At 37.6% G+C, this 27,808-nt stretch overlaps 1 protein-coding gene across 2 annotated transcripts in view; it reads right to left on the bottom strand.

Moving 5' to 3' along the window:
- The window catches only part of DYRK1A (dual specificity tyrosine phosphorylation regulated kinase 1A), an 87,329-nt gene that overhangs the window by 35,498 nt on the left and 24,023 nt on the right, over window positions 1–27,808 (bottom strand). Inside the window, exon 2 of one of the 2 annotated variants that reach the window (XM_074602087.1) lies at window positions 22,270–22,349. In XM_074602087.1, the coding sequence (XP_074458188.1) occupies window positions 22,270–22,279 (10 nt within the window). In that variant the 5' untranslated portion in view covers window positions 22,280–22,349. Of the gene's footprint in view, window positions 1–2,495; window positions 2,575–22,269; window positions 22,350–27,808 lie in introns of those variants that run through there. The other variant, XM_074602098.1, reaches the window with a different exon arrangement.

Genomic DNA, 27,808 nt, shown 5'->3' with positions numbered 1-27,808 from the left:
AAGCTTCGGTCTTCATGATGAGCATGACTTGTAAATTGCTGCACACTATCACTCTATCTATCTGAATTAATGCGCGCCAATGTTTAGTTTTAAAAAACAAAACTTGTTTAGCCCTAAGTATAAACCCAAAATCATGAAAATGCTGTCTGTTCTCTTGGTATTAAAGTACCAATTAATCCAAATTTGCAAAAATAAAAAAATAAATATTTTGTGCATAGGCGTTTTTCTAAAAATATTTCACCAAAAATAGGTGTCCAATAGAACCGCTTTTACCAAAATTTCATTTCCAACTGAACTCAAAGGATTCAAAATCTGCTGACACCAGGGTTATACCTGGTCAAAAATATGCCAGTGAAAGTAATTTCCACTGTTACTAGTAAATGCTAAGTGGTATCAGACCTCAGACATATATTGATACCTATGCTAAGAGGAAGGAGGGCGGGGGAGGAAGAACACAGATCCTACGTAGATGGATTTACTCAGTTAAATAATTCATTAACCTTACAGTCAGTTTTACTGAGCTGGACAGAAAGAATCTGAGTAGTTATGCAAAGAAAGCCCACAATTTGGGCAGCTAAGGAAGACAGAGGGAGGGACTGGGGAAGAGGAGGATTGAAGAAGATAAACTAATCCATGATTGAACAGGGGAAAAAGCAGGTTCAGAAAGCAGCAAAAAAAGGAACAGATGCAGATTTAAGCAACAAAAATATTTTAAGATCAGATTTCTCAATATTCTTAGGCAGGAATGATATCTAGGACAGAAAAAACCCCAGCCTCAACTGTTACAGCTGAGGTGGGGTCTGGGGTTTGGTGGTGGTTTGGATTTTTTGGGCAAGGGGGGGGTTCTTTTTTCTGGGAGGGGGAAGACACGCGAATACACCATTTTTAAAAGGCAAGTGTGTGTTCTAGAAATAGATTATTCTATATTCACACCAGCTACAGATACTTACCTCAGATACAGAGGTTATTGCATGTTAGGAAGTACTGATACTAAAGCTGACTTTATTAATGTTCCATAGCCACACTTTGTGCATAAATCTGGTTACTTCCATACAAGGCACTTTTAATTTAAAAAAAAAAAAAAAAAAAAAATTAAGCAGGGAAAGAGCCAGAACAGTCCTCTTCCATCCAAGCAGCGCTCTTTCCTCGTTTCAAGCTACTCCAGTGAAGAGATATATATATAGATATATATATTAATTAACGCAGAGTATATATATACACACACATTTTTTAATACACGCATTTATTCGATTCGCTCGGCCGATACAGAGAGAGGGCGAGATCGAACAGCAATTAAACCCTCCTCTCGCTGGCTGCTCTAAAACCTGCGCCCGCCCGCCCGCACTACGCGGGCGCTGCTGCAGCTCATTAACTGCTCATTTATCAACGCCGCTCACCAGGCAACACAATGCAGCAGAACGGCGCGCGGAAACCACCCCGAACCCCAGCAACAGCGGGTAATTAGCATAGCCTACCACCAAAACCCCGCCGCCTGATTGGCCCAGCGCGTCGGCCAGGCGGCCAATCAGAGGGGGCGATGCAAATCGCAGCCCTCAGTTGCCAGGGTAGAGCTGCTGCCCATTGTCCAATCGGAAAACAAGCAATAAACAAGAAATGCAATTGAGCTTTGTCACATTTTCAAGTTGCTGTTAACACTTTCAAGTTTAAAGCAAAATTAGCTCCATCCGCCGAGGATTAGACTCATGTTCTACATTTCGCCCCCACGGCAAGGGCAGGGCCGCGTAGGCATGATACAGGGGGATTAGGGCTCGCAGCCCGGCATTAGGATTTAAACTTGCCTGCCCGGCACCGCACGGCGGCCCCGCCGCGGGACGGAGCCCACAGCGCCGGCCGAAGGGCGAATGCAGCCCCCCATCACCGTATTCAAACCCGCTCCGGTCCCACACCCCTCTCCTGGGATTCTTCAGAGGGTTCTTTACACAACGGTTAAGAGCAGGAAAAGTTCCCTTTCACTGGCTCGGTTAGATCACCTTATAAAACGATGTGGGCTGCCATACAGTATCAGACAGTACATGCTACTTACAATATATCATCCCCTTTTTCACTGGTACTACATTTCTGTTGGTTTCTTAAGGAAGAGGAGGACGACTACAGAAGGAATCTGACTACAGAAGGAATCTCCTTCATTATTTACCCCCCTGACAGGTTTTAAGTAAATGAGTTTCATCTCATTTGACCAACCCGAACCACCAATACAGACTGAACATAAGAAACTGTAGTATTCCTATGAGAAATACGCAATTTTTTCCCCACCCATTTCAAAAACTAAGCTTATCTGAAAGACTGTTTGCCGTTTAGCGTCTCTGCGTATGACAATGTGAATACACGGAGGCGTACAGCACCTCCTGACCGTCACCCTGCTCCCAGCGCTCCTCAGGAGGTTCCCTTCCCACACACAGATGTGCATTTTGAAAACCGGCATCGCTCAGCCCCCTGCAAACGAAGCCTGGAAACGCAAAGGCTGACAGACTTACTCTGGAAGCAAAACCGCCTCTCCCTTCAAAAGCAGAACGCAGCTGCACGGCTTCCCTCTACGCGGCAGCGGAGGCAAGGCATGATCCTGGGCATGTTCTTACTTCACTTTCCACAGCCCGACAGCGATGTGGAAGTTCTTCAGCCACTCACTCACCTGGGAGACCCATGTCTGAGTGTTTCTCCTTCTCTAGTGCTTGCGGAAGGTGCCTGACACGGGCAACCGATGTCTCCTGTCCAGGTACACACCAGGTACAGGATATAAAGCAACGGTGGCGGCGGCAGCCTCTGTGCCTCAAACCCTCAAAGGATGGTGACACTATTCTGCCCGCCGATCGGCACAAGGAGGGCCATGACTTTCTGTCAGCCGCTAACCTGGGTCACTGCTGAAGAGGAGAGAGGCTTTGTATTTCTGTATCAATCCCTACAACACTCAGAACTTTTCAGATCTGAATCACAGAATCTGCTTTTGAAAAGTGCCCAAAATACCAGTTCTACCGCTTGACGCTAACAGAAATTAAAGTTTTCCTGGCTCCCTCATTTAGAAAATTTAACGGCTTCATTTTGGAAATTTTATCAATAGCAAACCCACTAAAATATTGCCTTATATGTCCTGAAATATATACAATTATCTCAGTATGTGCACCAACCCCTCTGACACATACAAAAATCAATTCCATCTACTCTTTATCTCATGTTAGCTTTTTAAACTAAATTACTGCTTTTTGATTTATGATCATCTAGCAAAGCCTGTAACAGCGCAGCAACAACAGCAGTAAGCAGGAGCAGAGTGTTATCTGACCATAGGCTTACAAGATTTTCCAGCCTGGGCCAGTACTTTGCAGCAGTAATCCTTCTCCGAGTCTGCTCAACTGTCCTCTCAAAGTAATACTTTTATCAGCAGTTAAGTAAGAGTTTCTTACATTGGTGCAGTGCCTTCTCTTTTCCCCACCTCCAAAGAGAATATAAATAACATTACTTACAATTTTCAGTTTACAGTGCAAAACTAATTAAGGACTGAATACAAATTACCTGCTATACGGCAACACATCAAACCATACAATCTGTACAAGAGCTGAAAAACACTGAATATTTTGTCCCTAATCAATACCTGTGGCTAACAGCTAGCCTAACATCTAAACTTCATTTTTCAAATTCCAAATGCATTTCCAGCTGAACATAATAAAAGGTTAGCATAAATATCTGAATCATTTTTAAAGCTCTCCTTTAATCTATTGTACAAATACATATATATTAAAAAAGGAATCTTTTCCTACGCATAAAAACCATCAAGGGAAATAGAATAATTCAAGTCATTTCCCATTTGTAGTTACTGAGGCACAAGATATATTTAAACAGTTGGTACAGAAAAAATGGAAAGCATCTACCATATCAATGTACAGCTAGCATGCCAAACCATTAATGTAAGAGCTAAACAAGGGATGAATACATCATGTGCAATAGTCTCACATGATATAAATTATTCAATACCTGACCAAAGAAAACAGCTTTCAGGAGAGAGGGGGAGGATCTGAAAGTACTTTTGCAGTTTGAATAAATAGAGTATTATGAGTTGATGCAAAATCTTTCTAACTCTACACCACAGTTAAATAATCACACGTATTTTCAAATTATTTCACTATGTTACGTCAATCCAACCTGCATTCTGATGTTTACCATAAAGGCAGATTTCATCTGATACAGCGATGAAAACTTTAAAATAAATTCAACCGTAAAAATGAAATTTCTTGGTACCTAGGCAAGCACGTATCTTCAGAATTTATGCTATGTCTACTCTTTCTACTTGCAGGATTTGGAAAATGCGTAGCCCTAGTAATATTGCTAGTCTTTTTGCTTTACTAATTTCAAACTGGCTATACAACACTTTATTTGGCATTGTTATGCTGGCAAAAAATTAACGTATCATGAACTTAATTCATGTCAAGCAGAAGCCTTTTGTAGACTTAGATACACAGATAGAAGACTTTTTAAGTGACAAATTGAACAACAACAAAAAAATCTACCATTATAAATTACACTTCAATTATGGGGAACCTGCTGATGTAATGATTCCAGGGAGTGCCTTCAAAGGCTGATTTCATACACTATATTAAAATAGTTAATTTAACTCAAACAGAAGTTTATAGTACATACTTAGTTTGGGCAACTAACAGAGCAGTTATGTTGCATTTGGAGACAGCACACTGGTTTTGTACTCTGTATTAATAACAGAAATTTTGATACAGTTTCTAAAAACCAGAATACTTGGAAACTCCAAGGCACGCTGTCCTTATTAATCCATATTATAGTTCATAAAAATAATAATGTAGAAAAAGGTTGTTTCCTTGCTCCAAAGTAGACTAGAAGCACCAGAACTATTTTCTTCTATAAAATATTCACAAGCTGTAAATTGTAACTAAATCATTTTTCTGCTGTGTTCTCAATGATTTGATAACTGATATTTTGGCACCGTCATTTTACAACAGACATCTCACGCCAGTCCTTACTTCCTGACAGACTGCATTCATACTTTTTAAGTCATTAAACAACAAATCATTCCCCAGTAGAAAGTTACAACATTTCTGTATCTAGCTACTGCTTATCACAGAGAACTCCCAACTAAAATCAGAAATAAGACCAAGCTTTCACAAGCACAGTGAAACCTCACAATTCCAAAGCACTTATTTGAAAGACCAATTTCCTGCCTTTGTAATAATTTCTGTATTTAGTATACACACTTTAAAGTTTAAGTAATTGCTTCTTTTGATTTGTCTCATTTTGAAGTACTAGCTTTCAATGAGAAAAAACTTAAGTATGGTTGAATACGTACTTGCAACTAGCAACCACCAAAAGACAGTGAGGCCAGGTTTCATTAACCCAAACAACAATAAAACCCTAAAGCGGGGCTCACTGCAAATTGCATACCTTTCTCTCAAGTAGCACAAATTCCAAAACAGAAAAATTAAAAAAAACCCAAACCAATGGATGCAGACAAAAACAACTCCAAAAACCAAAACAACAATAAAAACCCCACCCACAAAACAAAAAAAAACTGTATCGCTATGTGTACAAACTACTACTATGATTAAGAAAATTATTCGTAAAGTGTAACTCATCCATTTCCTTCAAAGGCTTTACTGTTTTAGTATAAACTAAGCAGGATGTATTAAAAGAATTACAGATAACTTAAAATTGGGGGGTTTTTTTCCACACCAATAATAATGATGAGAGCAACACCATTCAAGTACCAGAGTTGTGCAAATTTAAAACCTTTGAATTCTGCCTACGTCTTCAGCTACATGCATCTATAAATCTTACTCCCTTACAGGTTACAAAAACTCTGTAAGCAGAGACTGAAGTTCACATTTGCCATGACTGGGCTCCTCCTTTCCAAAAAGTGCCACCTCTCTCCTCTAGGGGCATTATGGAAGATGCATAAACCAAAGACAGTGTGTTCCAATTGCCATGCTTAAACCGTACATTTAAGCCTCTCGTTTCATCAGTCTCTAGTTTTACATGCAAATTCTTAGCACAGGCTACTGAGAGATCTGCCTGTCACATGCAGCTGCAGCATCATTATGCCGAGCAATGCTGACATAGCGAGGTACCAGAAAAAACAGGTTACTTCAAAGGGGGTGCAGAAATGGAGGGGGGAGGGAATAAGGCACTCCACCATTCCCTGAAAGATATATAAACGATACCAAGGAAAATCTGACCAGATGGTTAGACATAGGTTTGGGTTGGGTTTGTGTTTTCTTGCCTCCACAGAGGTGCAAAGGGAGAAGAACATTTCACGTAAGGAAAGAAACTTTAATGTTTTTAAAGAAAGGAGATTATGTAAAAATATTAATGGGATACAAACACTAAGTATACAAGCAATTCTTCAAGGTTCAGCTAACAACTCTGTTCTGTGAAAAGATCACCACAAGTTCAGTTCATAGCATAAATGCTAACAAAGTTCTAACCCCTGCAGGCTTTTAATTCGTACAGAGTTTCAAACACAACCGTGCCAGTGGTCTGGTCAGAGTACACTTCCAGTTCATGAGCACATACTGAACATTACATTTATAGGCACCAGACACGACTGTACTGTAATGCAAAAGAACCACAACCTCCTAACATGTCATGTTAGTGAGGGTCTAGGCATTGCAAGTCAAGAGAAGTAAAACAATTAACACAATCTTAAAAGGTTAGGTATCAATGCATTTCAAACCTTCAGCATTATGGTAAATTTGAAAAATGTGTTCTCAGTAAAGTAAGAGAATTTTGCCTGATTTAGAAGCAACAAAATCTCTTTTTTTTTTTTATTAGTAAAAAAAAGAATATACAGAACAGGAAACTTTCTAATCCAAGCAATATTGTAATAAGGCATGTTATCTCTTCAGCTTTATGGAATGAATAGGCATATATAGCCAACGCTTATGAAACACCCTGCTTCATGGATGGCAGGCAGCTACCACAGTGAGGACTCCGGCAAACATACACTTGAAGATGCGCATGTTAACAGCATGACTTTTCTCTAGCAAGTAGATGCTAGCTAAGGGAAGAGGGAAGAAGTTTAAAATGCCCTCCTCCCCATGACGGAAAAAGCAGCCATGCTAGCCTGAGGGCTATCTAAAGCTGTTGCGAGAAAAGATGCTTGAAAAGGGGTATGGAAGGATGTTACTGACAGCAGAGCATAAACTAGAGCAGTTATAAAACAATCTTAGTATCCTCATCCAGTAGGCTGCCACTGAGCCCAACTTTTTACCAAGAGCATCTAAGAGTTTAAAATCTGTACCAGAAAGAAGAGCAAAATTGTTTATCACGCTCCAAAGCCACTGCAAAAAAATGGGGTCTTGGTGCAGAATGAGCAGAAAAAATCCAAACCACCTGCTACTGCTTTGTAGCATCAGTCATTATGCCAAGCAGTGGCAACACATGAAGCTGCTAGTTGCCAAAGCATCTGGGTTGAAAGCAGTATGGTGTTGTTCACTGGCATTGCTGTACAAGCAAGAGCAAAACTGTTTCAAAATGTCAATCTCAGAGAGACTCTTCAAGACTTCTGTAGGAATTTTCAGAAATGCTAGAATTCTTACCAACTTCAGAGAGCCCTATCACATACAAACAGAAGATGCCATAGAGGACTTCCCTTCTTTCCTCTTCCTCTGCCCCACAAAAGGGTAAGGGGAGACTTCCTATTCCTAACTTCTCTAGAAATGGAGCGTGCAGAAATGGCAAAACTGTCTTTGCCATTATTTCTGAGAAGGAAGCATGGTAGACTCTTGAAAGCATCTGGCCACCTTTAGCCAACAATGCAATGTTTCAAAACATCAGCAACGCTTAAACTTTATGCTACAAAATGGGAATCATATGGAAAGGTAGAGCTGCACAGAGACTAATGATGAACAAACAGTATTAAAAGGACTCAAGTCAGAGATAGCATTCCTTATGGGCCAATACTGCACTGTGGGTTCCACAGGTGTCTAGAAGATGGAGACTGATGTAACCCGATCGGTCTTCCTACATAAGCATGTCCCAAAGGCCATGGAGTGACTTCTCTGAAATGGTTATGGTATCAAATAGAGAAAGCAAGCTAAACCATCTTTTTGGGCATAAGAAACAGGTTTGTAGTAGCAATGAAGTCCCCAATCAGCTCCATTTCAACCTCCACAGATTTTCAAGGGAAGCAAAGTCTTCAGTAGTGAACCACTAAGTACACTCATATTTGGCCATAGCACTGTGTCTCCTATAGACACAGAAACTGCCATCAGGTCGGCCCAGGGTTTAACTGCAGAGACTGTGATTTTGGTTGCAAATGCTCTGTTTTTCTTACAACTCTTCTAAATGGTCTGTATCTAACGTACTTATGGGCATGACATTACAGTGAACGTCTCTTGAATTCCCAGCAGGCCTGAAAAATTTGGGAGACACCTTGCAGGAGCACAGAAGATTTGTCTTCTGACCACAAAGCAAATCAGAGGTCTGCACCATGGCACACTGCAGATGAATGATGAGGAACCAACTACCCCTTCTTCAAAAGGCACAGGAGTCAAGACACTTATCTGTCTGCTTGGTTCTGAGGGTGAAAAAAGTGATCTGTGGAGACAATCTTGAAACTTGCTAGTGCTCCTGTCCTGCCTAGGGTTTAAAGTTCCAATAAACAGAAGACTGACTAGATTATGCTCATCATCCAAAAACAGGCAGTGTATCTTGCTATCATGAGGAGAACCCTTCCACACAAGAATGTGACCTGATAGGTTCCTACTGCCTTTTTCTAGTCTATGTTGAAGCATTTCTCTTCACATTTTCTCTTAAGAGTTTACAATATCTTATTTATTATTTACAGTTATCCTACTGTGGGAAGCTACAATTATTTTATTTACAGAAATGCAGGATCAAAAATTTCAGTATACTGGCTCAGCAATGACAAAGGAAAAATGCTCAACTATCTAACCTTGGCATGCTGAAGAAATAACAATGTAAGTGAATATGTCTAGGCTAATGTGTGCCAAGTAAAAATGTAAACTTTGTATTAAATACTATTATGAGGACATGGGCGAGGGAGACCAACCAAAAAAATCATAGACCAACTGAAGTCCCCCAAATGACAGGAAATGGTTACACTTCCACTTTGCACTTTTATTTCTCACTGGACATTCTCCCGTCTTTCTTTATCAAGGACAATACAGCTACCATAATTTTTTAAAAACCATGCAAACTCATTTCTGCATACAAAACAGAATTTTTAGAAGTTCTCAACATGGACCAAAACTCCTACTGAGATAATGTGGAGCTTTATCATTTGCACATAGCTGTGCAAACAAAGCTTTTGAAAAGCTCTTAAATAAGAATACAAATTTATGCATGTATGTCCCAATCTGTTTCTGTTTGCCTTTGGTGTAACTGAATATGCTGCCAAGAGTTAATCTATTTACTGCTACCAAATATTCTTAATAGATATCTATGTACATAATCTATAAAGTTTGCAGAGCTACTCTAAAAACTAGAGTCAATTCCAAAACTAGGGAAAGACAGACACCTTCCCACCTTCTCTCACTTTATATGCTAACTTGAGTTTCCCCAACAAGATTCATCTAGTTTTTAACAACTCTGATAAAAGAAGCTAATATTTCTTAACAGTGCTGCTTCATACTCCACTCTTCTGTACTCTGTTCAAATAAGGAAAAGCTTTATGAGGAACACTAGAAGACTTTCCATCCTCTTCAGTTTATGTGTATCCAAAATGGCGGATATCCAAGTTCAGCTCATCCATTTGGAACAATTCATCCAACCTACCTTCTCTATGTTCATCAGCAGAAGGGGCAATTTGCCTGGAAGAAACATGTCTCTGTGTGTGCGTTTCTGTGAGCATGTGCATGCGCCTACTACTTTATTTCTGAATTCTGAAGGGAACGATCACAGAGTCTCAAAGAGTAAGGTTGAGAATCAGGACTGTAACTTGAAGAAAGATCAATAGTCAGTGGACCTATGCATACGACCCCCTCCTGCAATCAGATTAGACAGTCATTCTGTCTACTCAGATGAGGAACTAGATAGACAGGATTTAATTACTGATGGCCAGAAGCATGTTAGGCATACAAATTCATACTTAGAAGTTAAAATGCTTGTCCTGTCCCCTGTAACTGTACCGAGGACCCCAGAATGAGCTGGAGAAAAGAGACTCCCTGACTCGTCAAAAATGAGCATACTGATGCTTCTCCATGGAGCATCTTGTTCACACACTTTTACTAATTTTCTAAGACATTTTGTATTTTCAAAAACCTATCAACTGTTACAGATAGTTCATATCTTTGAATGGACTCTGATAAGGAAAGACAGACCTCTGTGAGAGGTCCCATTAATCCAGAAGGTGCAATACATGTCCGATTACATGGTATTTGATGAAATTTAGCTGATTCATTAGATAAATAACCATGAAGCTAATCTTGAAAGGGGACCAAGTCACTTCATTTAAGTAGCCTGCTACATAGACTTGCTCATAAGGCACCAACTCACTTTCCTCTAAATTGATCAAAAGGCTTAGATAAGAGGGAGATTAAGCATCTTCCTAATGGTGTACTGCAGCTTCTTTGAACAACGAAGCTACTGCTAATCTGTTATCGAGGATAATGTGGATTTTTGATGCCAAAAACACGCTGCTAATAAACTCAAGATTTTTATGGGGGGGAAAAAAAGTGATACAAAGTAAAAAAATAAAATAGTGTATTAAAATACTCAAACTATAACGAAGTTGTAAATCATGTGCAATGCAAGAATTCCATTATCTTCTCTACCAACTCCTTCCCCTCCTCCCCTGAGAAAATGGTGAAGTAGATTTTTCATTCATATTATGTATGTTATAGATCACGGAGTTATAGGACACAAGTTATTCCTGAGCTTTCTTAATATATATTGACTGTTTACACGTATCCAAGTTGAATACCTATAGCCAGAGTGAAAGACTTCAAGTAAAAAGATGTCATTATAGATCTGGCAGTGCTTTTAACCCAAATCATTGCTCTAGACGAAGTTAGCTCCCAAATTCTATTTAAGGAAACTGCCTTCTATTGAAAAAGTGGAGTATTCAGCTAGCTACGTTTTGGTGGCACTTTTTCTGAACAGAGTGTGTCAGAATTTTTGCATTTGGATGGCAGCCTATAGAGTCTGGATTTCTCCCAAGAAAAAATGAAGTTTCGCTTCTTGCCTTCCCTTCCCCTGGAGCTCCACATGCCTCCAGACATAGAGGAAAACACCAAACAAACAAAAAACACAACAACTAATTTTTGCCTTTCTCAAGATTCAAACAGTTGTTGCCTGAGGCCTTTTGCTACCAGTATCTTTGTAGGAATACAAAGCTGAACACAGCATTCTAAACCGAAGTTGCAGAATCCTCGTTTGAAAATTGACCAATTGATTTGGGTGTGAAACAGCCTCTTTTTCTGAGGAAAATCTCTTTTCTTCACAAGAGAAGTCATGAAGACCCATAAAGTCCATAAACTCAGCCTAAACCAGAGGATAAGAACAATTTTACAGATACAATTTGTCAGAAGATGGAAGAAAAGAGAACTTTCGAAGAAATACTACAGGAAAGCAACACAAAATTCTCTTGGGCTTTTTAAGTGAGAAGGAAGCAAAGAAATATTCCTGCAGCTCCAGGTCAACAAAAGAGAAGTTATATATATATATACACACACATATATACATATATATATGTAATGTATATGTAATAAAAGGTAAAACAAACAACAGTGTTGTCTTTGTTTTGACCAGGAAGAAAAAAAAAAACTAACCTTCTTCTGAGACAACAGTAAGTCCAAAGGGAAAGGAAAAAGGATTCTACCAGTCCTCCTTCAAGGTCTAGTAGACAACAGGGGAGTTAATACTTCAGTAAGCGTGGAACTAGAAGCCGTGTACATCTATACTAACAGATTCAGCTGAGCCGAGGAAGGTTCCCAAACACAGGACTATGATCCACTGCGTTAGTAAAACGTTAGAGCATTCATAGCATCCATTCCAACTAGCACTCTTCCGCAGTAACTCCTGGGAATGTGTGGCAGTCAGCATGTTCCAGGAATCCTTCCCAATAGGCAGCTTTCAGGCAGCCACCCAGTTTTACAGGCTAGGACAGTTAACTAGCACAGATGTGTGCTGTTCCATGTGATCAGCTTCAGTGGCTGGGAACATTCAATTTACTAACAGAGAAGTGGGCCTTTTTGTCTGTGAAATTTTACTCTTAAATCTCTTCTGACTACATCTGCTCTTGCAGCTCTCTTTTGGCATACTTTACAAATAGTGTTTTCTAACTGCCTTCAGAAAATCTCCTTCCAAACAGTAAAAATGGCAAAACAAACAGAAATGGTTCAATTGTGAACACGTTTTTTTGTAAAATACTGGGGTGCAAAGAAAGAAGAAGGAAGACATGTTAAAAGCTATCATCTAAAAACTGCACTGATTCCTTGAAGATTTTGGCCTGGTAAATCTGTTTCTTTGCAAGGTGCTCAGTTTAAAAGAAGCTAGTGCTCTCATCAGATGACTGCACAACAAAATCAAAGGACACAAACAATTAGTTGATACTGAGGATCACCAAGTACAAAACACATACATGCAAAGATCTATGCAAACTAGTCTAAATTAAAGTACACAAGACTACCTTATATTTTTACTGTTATTTATTTACCAGAATCATCTTAATCAAAGTTTTCCTTCAACATCTCAACACACCAGTTTTGAAAAACTGAATTTCATTTCAGAGAACACTCCAGAGATGTGAACACTTAGCTTAGAAGAAACACTAGCTTTTGTAGTGAGAGTGAGAGACCACCTTCTGAAACCAAGCACCAGAAATACACTTAAACTATATGCTATGGATACATCATTTTACTCAGGTAAGTCTCCAAGAATTACTCAGCACTCTAAAATGATTACTTAATTTTAGAGCAGAAAGTTTTAGAAAGGTATAACTTACTATTGAGAAGCATGTGTAAATCAATTGATAATTACTGCTTTTTTTTTACAATCTTTAAGGAGTTAACACATAGTCTACTTAAAGCATCACCTTAACATAAAAATATGGAACATTACCTAAAACAAAGCTGTAAATGAAAGTACAATGGACATCCGTTGTTTTCACCGGTATTTTGATAAACTTTAGTTAAGTGAAGTATTTCAAAGGGCAAACTCACTCCTTCATTCCAAGCTAGAACAAAGCCTCTGTATTACTGGAAGGTAAACAAATACGTTTACCAAGTTTTGTCTTTTCTTTTCTTTTTTAATAAGCTGATCTAATACATGTAAGCCAATATTCCATACCTACATAAAGATACCACTTAACAGTTTTATATTCAATCCGACTCACAGAGAAGGATCTGATCTACTTCTGAGAGACATTACTAACAAGTCAGAACTCATATTAATATGACAGGTGAAATCATATATACTTTTACTAATATACAGAAACTTGCAGTCTCAGTTCAAGCCATCTAAGCATATTCAGTGACTTTGGAGGAGCCTGAGGATGGATGAAAGTCCTACTACAGATAAGCTAGCATTTAAAAAAGAATCCATCAAAATATGGTTATATTCATCCCACTTCTTGGGCTTCTATAATCACTGCTGTCTGTACAAGGACCCTCACGTATTGCCAGGAATGGTTATTTGTTCCTCTGGAATGGTGAGACAGCCCTGAGGAACTATGGACTACAATCACAGTACTACAATGCCGCTTCTCTATTCAAATGCCTTACTGCCTGAATAACTGAGTAGAAATCACTTGTATCTACAAACCAGGTAAGAGTGAAATCAGCTTCACCCACCTTTGCAAACATGATCCTTCTACTTCATTTCCTGGCACAGCATGTCTATCGATCCTTCTACATTACATTTCAGAGGTAGCACAATGTCCTGGTTTAAGGCAAGTTCACCCCAAAATAATAACCTCAAGTAGGCAAGATGCACAAATATGAAGATTCTCTGTGATGTTCGGAAAGATACTGTGAGACAAAATACCAGTGTTGGGTGGTGTACCAAACTTTAGGTTGGATTCTCTGTTCACGTGTAAAGTGGATTCAGTAAGATAATGAAATAGAAGTCAGGAGTACTCAAAAAAAGGAAACCAGTTAGAAGAACCAGAACTAACCAGAACATGCAGAACTTGGTATTATGCTTGTATCCTCAGCTTTTTAATGGACCTTTAATAACCAATTTGTTAGGAAAACACAGGCACCAATAGTTTTCCATGGGCGAGGAGGAAATCAGGAACAAGTCTCTCTTCTATGTCTGGAACAAAACAGCTGTCACCTGTTCCACCTTTATAGCAAATATGTTCAACAGCTATCCTGATCTGCAATATACTAAAATCTAGATATTCAAAGATATTTTAGGTAATTAAGACAGCAAAACATCAACAGGAGTTAGATGTAAATATCAATGAAGTGATGGGCCTCAGAAACAAGGCTTCAGAATATCACTTTGGCTGATCAATACACGTTGTGCTGCATATTACCCACTAACTCTATTGCCAGGATAACTGAAAGGTCGAAACTGTAAATTTGATGTCTCACTACCACTCATAAAAACAAACGATTGTTTCTTGCTCTCTAATCTAATCATTGTCCATAACGGCTTACCAACAAATATGTATTTTTGAGAATAGCATCAAGATGAAAATCTGAGAACTACCACAGTCTGTTTTACAGTATTTTCCAAGCTTCAGTATGTTGCTTAGCACAGGTTTTTACTAGACCCCCTTAGATTATGTCTGAACTGCACCTAGTGACACAAAACAGCTGACAAATATGTCCTTAAGTTGTCTTATGGAAATATCCAAGCTAATAAGCACGGATAGTTGATTGCAAATTAAAGACATGGAAACTATCATAAAACCTATTGAGGGGAATGCTTTCTCCCCTACATAGGACTAGCCAAAAAAATCCATCATCAGGTCTTAGTGTATCCTATGTTGCTTTGATAAGCTGGTAATATACCGGTTTGGCGTAACAGTTACGCATCAAGCTAACAGAACATGTTGTCACCACTGCCTGCAATAGCTTTTAATATAAACATACTAAAACCCATATATCAAGGGATGAATTGAACCAAACGGGAAACAGTAGGCTGACTAGAAACAGAAATAACAGTTTTTAAGGAGTCATAATGTCCAATTTCAGCAAGATTTATGAACAATATTTGCATGGTTCTTGCACCCCACCTACCTGATAAAGTATTATCAACAGAATTCCTACCAAGAACTATCAGGTACTCAGGCCTGGCCGTTTAGAGAGCCATCCTATGGCCTCTCTCTCGGTATCTTAATACCTATCGCCAAAAGAATCTAACTGTTCAGGGATGGAAGGAGATGTCATTTACATCTGAATGCATGATTTATAAAATAGGATGCCTCCTACAAACATTTATTCCCCTGCTTATGGATCTATATAAAATAGATGTTAGCATATTTAAGTTAAGCCGCTATTAAGCTTGTTTAGTTAGGGCTGATCAAAACTGATGAATTTCAGGTATTCTGTCTCCATAGGTAGCAAATACAAATAAAGCTATTGCTGTGTGCAATGAAAGATTTGCACCCTAGGATGTACTTTAAGTATACAAGGATTCAGAAGCGATTCTTATAAAGCTGTAAAGGGCAAGCTCTTGAACTAGCGTTGTCCACTGTTGAGTTCAAGGGAAGAAGGTTGCTCGAGACAGAAACTGATAGTCCTTCCCCAAGAAGCATAGGGCCAAGATTCACTTCAAAGCTGATCCACACTCACAGCTTCAGTCAAAAACCTCCCAACCCAGGCAAACAGTATCACTCTGTGAATGCGATTTGCTACTAAAGGCACATGAAACAGGACAAAAAAAGCTGTCTGCTACACAATACAATGCATAAGACATGAACACTCACACTAGCAAACACCAGAGCCAGTAAGTCAACATGATATAGCACAATGCCGAGACTATATTAGCAGTTCTAAATGCAGTCTAGCCATCCTATTACCGCGTTACCCAAGAGAACCTTTAATTTTCATTCACACACTGAACACTCTGACACAACAGGGGCTTTTTCATTATAGCTGCTGATTTGATGACCTTAAGGGCTATAAGAAAGACTCTATATTTGTAGTGTTATGTTCATTGTAGACCTCAGGAATTCTCAGTGGACTGACCAGTAATACTGAAGGTGTGTAATACTTTTTATAATAGTTAAGATTGTGATTCTTCATCTGAATTTTTTATTCAAAATCAAAATTTTCTCAAGTCTAAGTAAGTCTTTGCTCTTAGAAATATGGAACAGAAATAAATTTCAGCCTTGCAATATAACTGCTGGAGCTCTACTGTTCATTAAAAAGAAATGCCCTCATCACTTAGTACTTCATTGAAAGTTACCTCAAAAAAAAGTTTTTAAAAGAGGACCACATAACTCAGGATACAAATGACTAGAAATTACTTTTCCAAACTATTAAAACTACAGATGTGTACCTTTAAGATACTTTTATTTCAAGCATTATGCAGCAACATAATGCTTTTGAAAGTGCAATCCTCCTATCTCCTGATGGTCCCCTGAGCTGACAACATCTCAACTTCACCAACTAAGGAGAGCAACACTCGGCTGCAGCGGCCCCCCCCTTCCCTGCCCTCCTGAAGAAACAAGCTGCTGTTGACTACTGCCACCCAATGCGTCTGTGAGCACCACTGAGCACTCTTATGAACAGCCCAAGAAAGAATATTTCAATTATTTTCACTGCAAAACACAAATGAAACTTAAGACATGAAAAAAACCAAGACAACTACCAACAGGGCTTTCTATAAGAAATCACAGCGCTCTCTCTTAAAAGAAAGAGCGTTGCTCTCTCTTAAGAGGAAGCAAGCTAAATAAAAACATAGAACTCTCAAGATTTTCTGGTTTAGATGCTTCAGTCTGTTCCTGAAGAAGAAATGTAGCTAGACTTCCATGCCAAAACCCTGGAACAGGTTTTTTGTCATTTATTTCCTCTTAGATGAGGACTGAGGCCGAAAACTTAAATCCTCAATATCGCAGGTACTAAGCAATTTTGGTCGAGGGGAAAAAAAAATTCCTTTTCTTTTAAATAGGCAATTTCTTTTTAAATATGGATGCACGAATCTAACTTTAGCTGTCCAGGTTTTCACATTTTTGATCTCAAATACAGAAAGTAGAGCATTAATCTAGTCTCTTGACTTCAAGGTTATCATTCATTGAGGTCAATGACTCCATCTCTGAAAAGCAGAACTTCCACTTTCAATATGATAACTGTTGCCCTTCAGTAAGCAACTGTGTTCAACTCGTTCCTGACTGCTTTCTCACAACTGCTGACAAAAAACTAACAGCCAGAAAGACAGCACAAACAACTCCCGCAAAGAGAGTTATCGATGTAAAAACAGCAGTTAACCCTAAAAGCATTCTTAGTCATGCAAAGTGCTCATTAGCTATCTATATTTAAAACTTCCACTACTAATGAGCAACCCTGTCTCTTACATTTTTTTCTTGGTATCTTCTGTTTATGTTAAACTTCTGTTTATCTGCTCAGCCAAGAACCTCTATATCCAACAAAAACTGCCCATAATGATACAGTCAAGGATGTGAACAAGTTACTGACAGACAGAATCAGTCTAATTGGAATGAAAGTCACCAACCAGAAACAAAACCGGAACCAGCCCATACCACGCTTCAGTATAGAATTAATTAGCACACGAGCCAACCTTGCTTCTGTACAACCCGGTTCTGGTTTTATGCCAACAACATACACCTCACAAAAGACACTCCAGGTATGCAATTACTTAAATGGAACCATGAATAGTTCAGTCGTCATTTCCACAGGAAGACACAGGTAGGTGACAGAAAGGTGATGCCCCAGTAAGTTTCTGCAATTCCCTGGTAAAACTTAAAGGAGCTTTTAACAAACTAGTTCAAAGGCATATCAGCAGATCTGGTATAATGTAATACAGATGAACTTCAAAATACAGAGCAGCAATATCGGACGCAGTTTTTTCTGACTGCAGAGTAGCAGGGGGGTTTTTTTGCTTTGGTTTGTTTTTTTTACTACTGACACATATAAAAACATTCTTAAAAATAGCTACAGACTCAATGAAATCACTAGCTAAAGTATTAGGAATAGGAGACGTGAGAGACATAGCCCAATTCTAAATTTTTATTCTACTCTTACATAAAACTAACACCTGAACATTTGCAAGACTATAAACTCAAGCCAATCCAAGAACTTCCCAGAGCTCTTTACTCTGCGTTTTTAATATTTTAATAAGCAATGCAGACAGGGGAGGGGGGCGGAGAAAGTATCTATGCAAGTATTTACTACTTCATTGTTCTTGCACTATTCTTATTGAGTAGTATTGGAATGGCTTTTTATTCATTCTTTCCCAAACATCAGCTATTTCCTAGTATTTTTAAAGTTAAGAGCAATATGATTAACTCCCCATGTTTTATCAAACTCAAATATACCATTTTCACATTTTATATCACTTGCTTCATTCTCAACATCTCTGGTGCATCCGATGTATTATCATGACAAAGAGAATAATTTGATAGAACTATTATTTTGATCCATTTTCTACATTCAGATCTACCCATGAAAATGTGAATGTGTTAAAAAAACAAAGTTAATACATGATAACTTCTACCACATAATTAAAGATAAAATAACCACCCCTTCTTTTTAATGGTTTCACTTTATCGAACCTCCGGATCAGTTTATACAGGCATAAGAACTGGAGAAAAATACTCCATTATACAATACATTATATATGTCTATTTAGGACATAACTGGTAACAGTTACCCTGTTTCCATGCTGCCCTTAGTATGCAGAAATGTCCCAAACAATGTTGTTCAATGGCCTTGCAGGACATCTAAATCAGGAAGAGATATCTGTTGCATTTTAATATAAAATGCATCATTGTCAAAAAGCAGTTCAGGACGTGCAGCCTCTTTTTCATTTCATTCCCTTCTGCTTTGAAGAACAGTAGTTCAACAATAACTGTTACCACTTAATCTCCCCTGAGAGGATCAGCATGTGGTGTTAAGGAATGGATCCTTCTGGAACTCATAGTTTAGTAGATCTATACTGGTGCCTTATACTCTCAACTGAGATATGAGTCCTTTTCTTACAAAGGTTAAGAAAAGACAAGAAGCTTTAAGCTCTTCAAAAGCTTAAAGACCAGGCAACTAATTATTTTTAGTTACGTATTCCTAGGCTGCAGCTAACTAGAAAAATCAAAGCCAAAACCAGAAAGTTCTTTGTTAAAAAACCAAGCCATTTTTATAAAAGTAGCCTCCACAAAGAGGAGGGAAAAAAGTAACAACCAACCACACAGTTATACCCTGCTTAAAAGCTGCAGGACAAGATGTAGCAACCACTTTGAAAACATGAACTTTCAAACACAAGATGAATCCTTGCTTGTAAGTACATAGCGCAGTCTGAAATTTGATGCTACTAAACCATAGAAAGTAAACACTTGCTAGTATGATTATCAGCGTAATAACTACAACCATAATGGTAGTAATAGCATTGACACTTATGGTTCCTTCCTTTAAGAAAATGTCCCAGAGACTGACTTTCAAAGTACAAAGAAGTAAAAAAGAAAAATTCACATTCTGAAAATATTTTTTTTTTAATCACAAACCACATTCTAAGGCATTAACTTTGTTACCGTAACACGCATTTGTAATGCACAAGCATGCCTGAAACATAAATTTAGCTCTTCCTACAATGAGCTGAACACCCAGCTTTGCTTTTTACAGTGTTTCACAGAAAAGCAGTATAGATCCTATAAAATCTATAAGTTAACAACATTGACAAAAAACAATTATTGAAAATCTTTCAGTCCTCCAAATAGTATTTTAAAGTGCCCCTCCCTGTATGTGTCCTAGATACCACAGGTGCTAAGAACAGGGCAAAAAGAGAAGTCAGATATGCTGCAAATTTGTTTTCCTGGTTAGTCATACTGGAAAATAAGATTCAATATCACCATTTCTTCATATTTTCACTTTTTTTTTAAAAGCAGTGGACCTTAATATATTTCCGTGTTTTCAGCTTAAGCGGTGATCTAAAATTCAAGTATTCTAAGATCGAAAAAGCGAAAAAATCCTCTTCCTCAAGAGGACTGTTTCCCCCAGTTATGTTGTGGTTAATTTTAGGGTTTTGGAGTAGGTCAGTTTCCAGAGAATTTAAGTGATGCCCATTATAACAAAGAATGTATTTACCCTATAGAAGCTTTCATCCTTTAGCCAAAGGTAGCTTAGATATTATCAGGCATCTCTGATCAGTCACACAGATCAGTCACCCTCAGAAGTCAAGCCTTGTTGAAAATGCAAAAGAACTGTTCTCAATAACCACAAAACCTTTCAATTTCTGGCCTGAGCTCTCACCAGCTACTTTGAACTTGAGAAAGATATCAGCAGAGTCATCATATGACTCTTGCTGTTACTGCATTACAAAATAATTACAGTACATTTTTTCATTTTAAGGCATGCAAATTGTGTTTATTCTCAGAACCTCAGCATACTAATATTGGCTCTCCTAATAAACAGAAAACTGCAAAAAAATCTTACTTGCCTAACTTCCAACTTATATGACACATCAGAAGCCTGAAAGTCTTTGTCAAGGTACCACTGTTTTTCACTCTGCATTTATCATGGGGCTTCTAAATAAAAGAATGTGGGCTACAGGAGATAGAATTTTTCCTTAAAATTCAAAATCTTGCATACATTTCTACTTTCTAAGCTCATAATTCTACAAACTCACCATCATCAGAAATCCTGACCAAAACTGAAAGTGCTTAAGTTTCAAATCAGATTAACATATTACAATACGAAAACTTAATTCTCTCAAACAGTGTAAGATACATAAGGTACTATTTCATAATATTATCTCTCCTTTCAATTGTGGGATGAATATTTTCAAAGCTTTCAAACCGTTTTCTCAGTATTTAAGTTGGGCTGTATTTTAATCTACACCACAACAAGCAAATGACCTACAATGTCATCAATTGCAATGACTAGACACAGCTCCACAAATTTCATGGGACACCAAAAGATTCAATTTTGAGACTTTAAATGCTATTACTCTAGATTTATATTTTTAAAACAAATTAAATATCCCTTCAGAATACTTCTTTTCTTTCTCCTCTTCTTTGTCTCACCTAATTTTAGAACTCTTCAGGCCCAGTTTTACTTGACCTATCAACCTACAATTTACAAACATTCAACTGAAACGAATGAATGTTTAGTTTTCACAGAATGAAATATCCACTTACAGCATCTTGGTCTTAATCCAACATGCTCCATGTAAACATACCCTCTAAAGCTGTTTATGCATGAACAGCTGATGCAACTGAAAACTGTCAATCAGAAGATGATCTGCATGCATACATAAATCTATCTAGCTTTTTTCCAGCCCCAAGGATTCACGGGTTTCAAAGCTGAACAAGTATACGAAAGATCTGTCTTATGGGTATTTCACTGTTATAGGCCTCAAAAGGTAAGTCACAGAACTATTCATTGCCTACATAAGGGCATTTAAGTATGAAGAACTACACTAATCCTCCTGTACAACCTAAATTTTATTCTACTTCTGCTGATCATGATTTTTCATGTCAAAATATTAACCATATTTCCAGCAAAAGAGTATCACTAAAAATAAGCTATTTAATCTGCAAATACACTTGGCACTTACAGTATTTTGATTAGCAAAAAATGGAAGAACTTCCTTAAACATCAATTTTAAGAATGGCCAGTGACTTTCAAAGATGTTCAAAGATCCTGTCCTCAGTTCTTGAGAAATCTTACAGTAACTGCACATAAGTATGTGATAAGGCATAACGAACTCTTAGCTATTTATTTGTTATGCTTTTTCAGATGGATCCACAACATTTCTTTAAAAGAAAGTTAATGAATGATTGAAATACTATGTCACCAAACAGGTGCCCTATATCTGCTGGCAAGTGAAGGGCACTAAACGGCGTAATAACAAAAAAGACAAGACTAAAAGCAGTACATTTAGTTAGCATCTTTAAAAGCAAACCCTTTTTTTTTTTTTGTGTAAAGCTTTGAAAACAATATTTCCATTCAGGGAAACTGTTTTCTTCCTGGACAGTTGCAAAAGAGCTTCAAAGGGCAAAGAAAGATTTCAGAATTCCACAGATTCTTAAATATTATACTAAGGTTAGAATGACATCATTCTGGGGCTACAGAGAACGGAATAGAAACAGAAATCAGATCAAGAACACAGAAGATTTTCCCTTCTAAAAGCCCTTGAAAATAAGATCACCTGTATGCATCGTCTTCTTTCAAGTCTCATATCATCCTGCAGGGGTGTGGGGGGCAGGGAGGGTCCAGCAGCAAACAACACTGCAAAATGAAGAAAAAAAGTAGATGTAAATACAAACTAGTAAGATACCTAAAAATTGTAAACTTCTATTCTACTAGATCCACATAGTGCTTACTTCAGCCCTGGGTCTCAGGTATAACCACACAGCTAAACCAAGGAAGATCTAATGGAAAGTGAAGGTTTCCAATAGTAACAGTAGAGACAGACATTACAAAGACTATCCTCCACTGACATCTATTGCTAGGAAAAAAAAAAAAAATCTAACTATTGAAATTTCAAGGATTAACTTAAATTTCAACTGGTCATTGAACAATTCTGAAAGCTAAGGTCATTCAAAAAAAGCTCTTCTCAAACCTGCAAAAGTGAAATTATTGATAGTTACCCGTCTTTGCAAAACCCTTAAATATGTGAATTTTTTCAGAAACTCAGGACAGTATTTCTAAAACACAACTGAAATTCTGTAGGATCTTAGCAAATCGACAAAATACAGAACTAAAAGTGCACATAAATCCATAAATGTACAAGTCCATTTTTTCCTCATATCTCACATGGAATTGGATTAGGTTCATTAATTAAAAAGAATGGTGGGATTATGCCAAAAAAAAAAAACAAACAAAAAACCAAACAAAAAACCTCACGCAACGAAAACCCACAGAACACCCAACAACTAACCAACCCCTGGTCAAAGTATTTCAAGTATTTGCTTTTCACTTGTTCTCCAACGAGAATTTTAGAGAACCTCTGCAAATTACCTAACAGCTCAAATTATAGTCTAGATTATTACTATTTAAACACCTCCTGCCTGATACATGTAACTCCAAGAAAGTGTGCCTAGCTTTTCACATACTGAAATTTTAGCAGAAAACATTGCAGTTCACTCTATTTCTTCATCAACAATGACTGTTTAAGCACTGCATATACCCTAAGCCCAGTTACCCTTTCTGCCACCACACTGGCTTCTTCCTTGTGCCACAGAAATGTCACACACACACACACACAAACAAAAGGGAGTGGTGGGAAGACACGGAAGAATTACTTCTGTGATACATGCAGGAGTATATGTTGCAGTGGTTCTATTGTTATTTTACAAGCAGGTGAATTCTTGCTGTCATGCCTCCAAAAGATGGAGGGGGCAAACAAAAACTGGCCATCCCACATCATGAATCAACAGCCTTAGTTTTTTCACAGCTGAAGTTCCACACAGACCTAGAATGTCACTGCCACATTCACAGTATCCATGAACTTGGATAAGGCTGGTAAGTACTGCATAAGGCTACAGAAGATCCTACTAACTAGGCACTCTCGTGCCTAAATCACTTTAATTTGGATAAAAGATTCAGTCTGGTACGTATTCTAGATGTATACATAGCACAGACAGACAGTGTCTTGCACTGAGCCAAGTCACACTAAACTCAATAGAGACAGTCACTTGTGTTCAAGAACAAGAAAAAAGGAAGGAAAAGGAAACTCTTCTCTTCTTTATGCTAAATAGTCCCTGGATTTAAACAAACAATAGAAGTCCTAGAGCACCAGGTGTGTCCAGCCGACATGGGTATCTTAAGGCTACAGAGGTATGGTCCCATTTTTGAAAGTTCTCTCTGGCAAAGATACTGCAATTATTAAAGAAAAAAAAAAAAGTACCTAGCGACACTAAGATTATAGAAAACCTTTTCCAGTAGTAGCTACAAAGACTGAAGGCATCACTCTTATCTTTACCACCCTGTAGCTCAAATACATCAAGGATCACCTCTCACTTGCATCAGTAGAAGGCCAGTTTCAATACTAAGCCAGCTTAGTTCAAACTATCTACAAACACAGTCTGAGCAAAGCTAGCTGATTTTCAGCCAAAATAGACTGTAGAGCATGCATACATTGTCTTCTGCCAGTTCTACAATGGGAATGGTATGCTCCAAAAGTTGCACATTAGCACATCTCCAGTGCTTTACAACAGCCTAATATTGTATCAAACCGACTGCAACACTAGCAACGTAGAGCACTGATCTGGGTAACAGACTGCCAACTCTATCCCAAACCTTAAGAAGAGGAAATCGGTGGATAAGAACCTACTATCCAATAAACACAGACTACACAACTTGAAATCACACATCTCATTTTGTAAAAGCAGTAAAGCAACTTGTTAAATATGGGAAGCTATGCTTTTTGCTGACTGGAAATTAATCTATAATATTATAATACCAACTCTGAAAACTTATTTATCTTGCAAAGAATTCACAAAGGTATAAGAAAGGAGAAATCGAACTGGAAAGGTAACTAACACACACAGACCTGAATTATATTAGAATTTAGATGATGTTAGAGCTACTGGCAATAAGGAAGAGTTGCTGATGTATCTATAAAGTCATTAACAGTTTATTAACAGGGAATCAATACATCCACCCACTTCACAGCTAAGCAGCAAAACGCATCCATCACAAACCAATGCATTTCCTCAGACTCCTTACAGCTGTCCAACAATTGCGTTCTGAAGAACTGGACAATTGGCATGGAATTAAGACCTGGAGTAGAAAGGCAGGTGTCTATTGCAGCACTGTATTCTAAGAAGGGATCCACGAAGTAAAAAGTAATTTTAAAACATTATCGGATAACAAAGACAATGAGTTTCTGTGATGGTAACAGTATCCCCCACCCCCACCCCGACGTAAAAGGGTAACATTTTAAACTTTTTTTTTTTAAATATATACAACCAAATCACATATAATAGCTGCAGGAGCAACACGTTAAACTCAATAATTGAGTGTCTTCTGTTATGCCTCTGCATTGCCAAGTTACTAAAAGCAAAAAGCCTTTTACACAGCCTCCACAAGGGCTTCCTAGTGTAGATAATAAGTTGATGATAAGAGGAGGCAAGAACAAATCCCACTCATCACACAGTCTATAAGATCATTAGTAGAAGAATCCCCTTGGTAATAACATTTACTGGGCTTCAAGAACCCAGTTTGATCTACTTACTGGTACAGAACAGAAGTAAATTGGAAATATAGGAGTAGAGGGAGGAAGAGATGACAAGAAAGGTGTTACAAAGCAAATTATTTAAAGTGGTACAGCAAACAAAAGAATAAAAGCTGAAGTCTTTCATTTAAACAAAGAGAGCAGTTCTTGGAAATCAACTATGTATGAAGCTACCATGTTAAAACTTTACTTCATGCTTTTATTTCCTATTTTAATTGCTGTTGCTTTCTACTCTTCATCTTTCCTACCCACACAATGCTCCTCTGATCTCCTCAAAACACAGATAATGGGATTACCTATCCAAAGCCACTCCACATTCATGAATAATTTCAAGTGTAGAGTTCAGCTTTACTACAAAATGTTAAATAAGTGAAAGATGCTGAGCACATTTTACCTGCTGTTATACTCCACTATATTATAAAGATGGTGACTGTGAAAAACATAAAACTGCCATGTGTCTCTGACTTTTCCTTGCTTTATATATATACTTTATAGATATACTATATATATATGTACTTCTCCATAAGTATATATGAAGAAAAAAAAAAAAATATATATGAAGAATTCTTTCCATGACAAATTTAAATAAGAGTTTTTAGAATATCAACAACAGCACACCCAAGGGCTTGAATTAAAAGAAAAGTCTGCTGGGGAAGGTTTTACTTTTTGGATTGTACTAATTGAAACACTTCGTATATAGATTTATTTTCCGTATCCAGTGTCACTGTATTACAAGATTCAATACCGCACCTTTTGTAAAAAATTGAAAGATTTTGCAAACTAATCACAACAAAGTTTTGGAAGTTTTTCCTCTGCAAAAATGTTATTTTGTAATTTCTAAAGTCATACTCATGAAGTACCAGAGAAATCTCTGCATATCTCATGACTGCACACACTGCTGTCAGAGATGAACATAATTCAGGTCACTGACCTTCGGTGAATGCAGGCAGGCCTGTTGCTAGCAACATAAAATATAAATACATACTCAGGAGCAAAAATATTTATTTATTTATTCAGTAGGAAAACTACCCTGAGGTATATACACCATTAAATTTAGATTATTAACATACTGGGATATAATGGATCTAGATGTATATAAATCTATACAATAGCAATGTCTTAAGCTGTTGCTACTCTGCATCTCAACAGCCTCCTCTTGAAATTACACATGGGCAACCAATGATGTTGCTTGACATAAGACATACAGGGCAAAAGAGTCACCAAATATACCAGATTTGGTGTGTTATTTAAAATACTGCATAATAAAATGTGAAATACAACCAATGCTACTTGAATTTTAAATAAATCAATATCAGTCTCTCATAGGGTGCTAGCAATTGTCAACATGCAGGACTAGCTCCCAGAGAGACGCAATTGAGGAATTCCAAAGTCATTGTTTTTACAGCACCTAGCGCATACGGTGTGTTTGTTACTAGGTAAAATCCCAAGAGCTGAGATGTACAAATTAACATACATCTGAAAACCAAACACATACACACATATTTACTGCTTCTCTTTACTTAGGAACGATAGATGTGATGTTATATATAAGAAATAATTCACAAGAATGAAAACAAAAAAAAAAAAAAACACAAACATCAGACTACTTTGTATATGCAATGTACAAAGCAGAACTCAGTACAGTATCTCAGGGTCACCCACAAAATCACATACATAAAATAAAAAGCATATATGGTTTCAGCATGAAAACCCAATACGTTCCTCCACTTCCATGGACTCCTGCATGTTTCTATACCTGATAGCATGTTTCTGTACCTGATAGCTAATATACTGAGTACTAAGCAAAATACAAGTAATTTGTGATCAGCATCATATTTAGCATGTTCCCAAAGAAGTCACAGATCCCTGTCTCCAGGTTTAAGTGCTTTGGTATGATGGAAAACCTATTACCTGAATGTTTTCACTGTAATAGCCAGCAACCACATTAAGACTATCTTTAGGTTTTAAAATTCATAACTGAATAAGAGAATATAATATACTTTTCTTCACTTTAGTTTGCATATTCAATACAACTACGAGCACAGCCACCTTCGTATGTGTCAGTCTACCCCATGCTTAAGGAAGGAAATGTTAAAATTTTCAAAGAAGGCATTTTTGTACAGGACTGGTTTTCAAGTTAGGGTGAAAAGACAACAACTATCAAAACGGAGTTTATACTAGACTTCACCAATACACCATTCATCCTAAGAGCTTTGTACTCCCAATGAGTTCTAAATGCACACTGCTAAACTAGAAGACTATGCTAGTTTCTAGATCAATATTTGTGAGACACTTAAAAAACAATTGCCTCTAAAACAAAACACACTATCATTTTTCTTGTATACCGTAGAAATATTTTCAGTGTTCCAAAAAGCACTAGTTCCTCTAAAAAGAAAATACTGTGAATGACTAGTTTCACTCTTATGCTAAATTTACAACATGTGATGCAAGAACCCATCTTTTAAGTGTGAAAGCATGTACAAGCAGCTTTACTGGAATCACGAAGTTT

Source organism: Larus michahellis, chromosome 1, assembly GCF_964199755.1.
Source record: "Larus michahellis chromosome 1, bLarMic1.1, whole genome shotgun sequence".
NCBI lineage: Eukaryota > Metazoa > Chordata > Aves > Charadriiformes > Laridae > Larus > Larus michahellis.
Note: the sequence above shows the minus strand (reverse complement) of the source record. Positions and strands in the feature narration are given on the sequence as shown.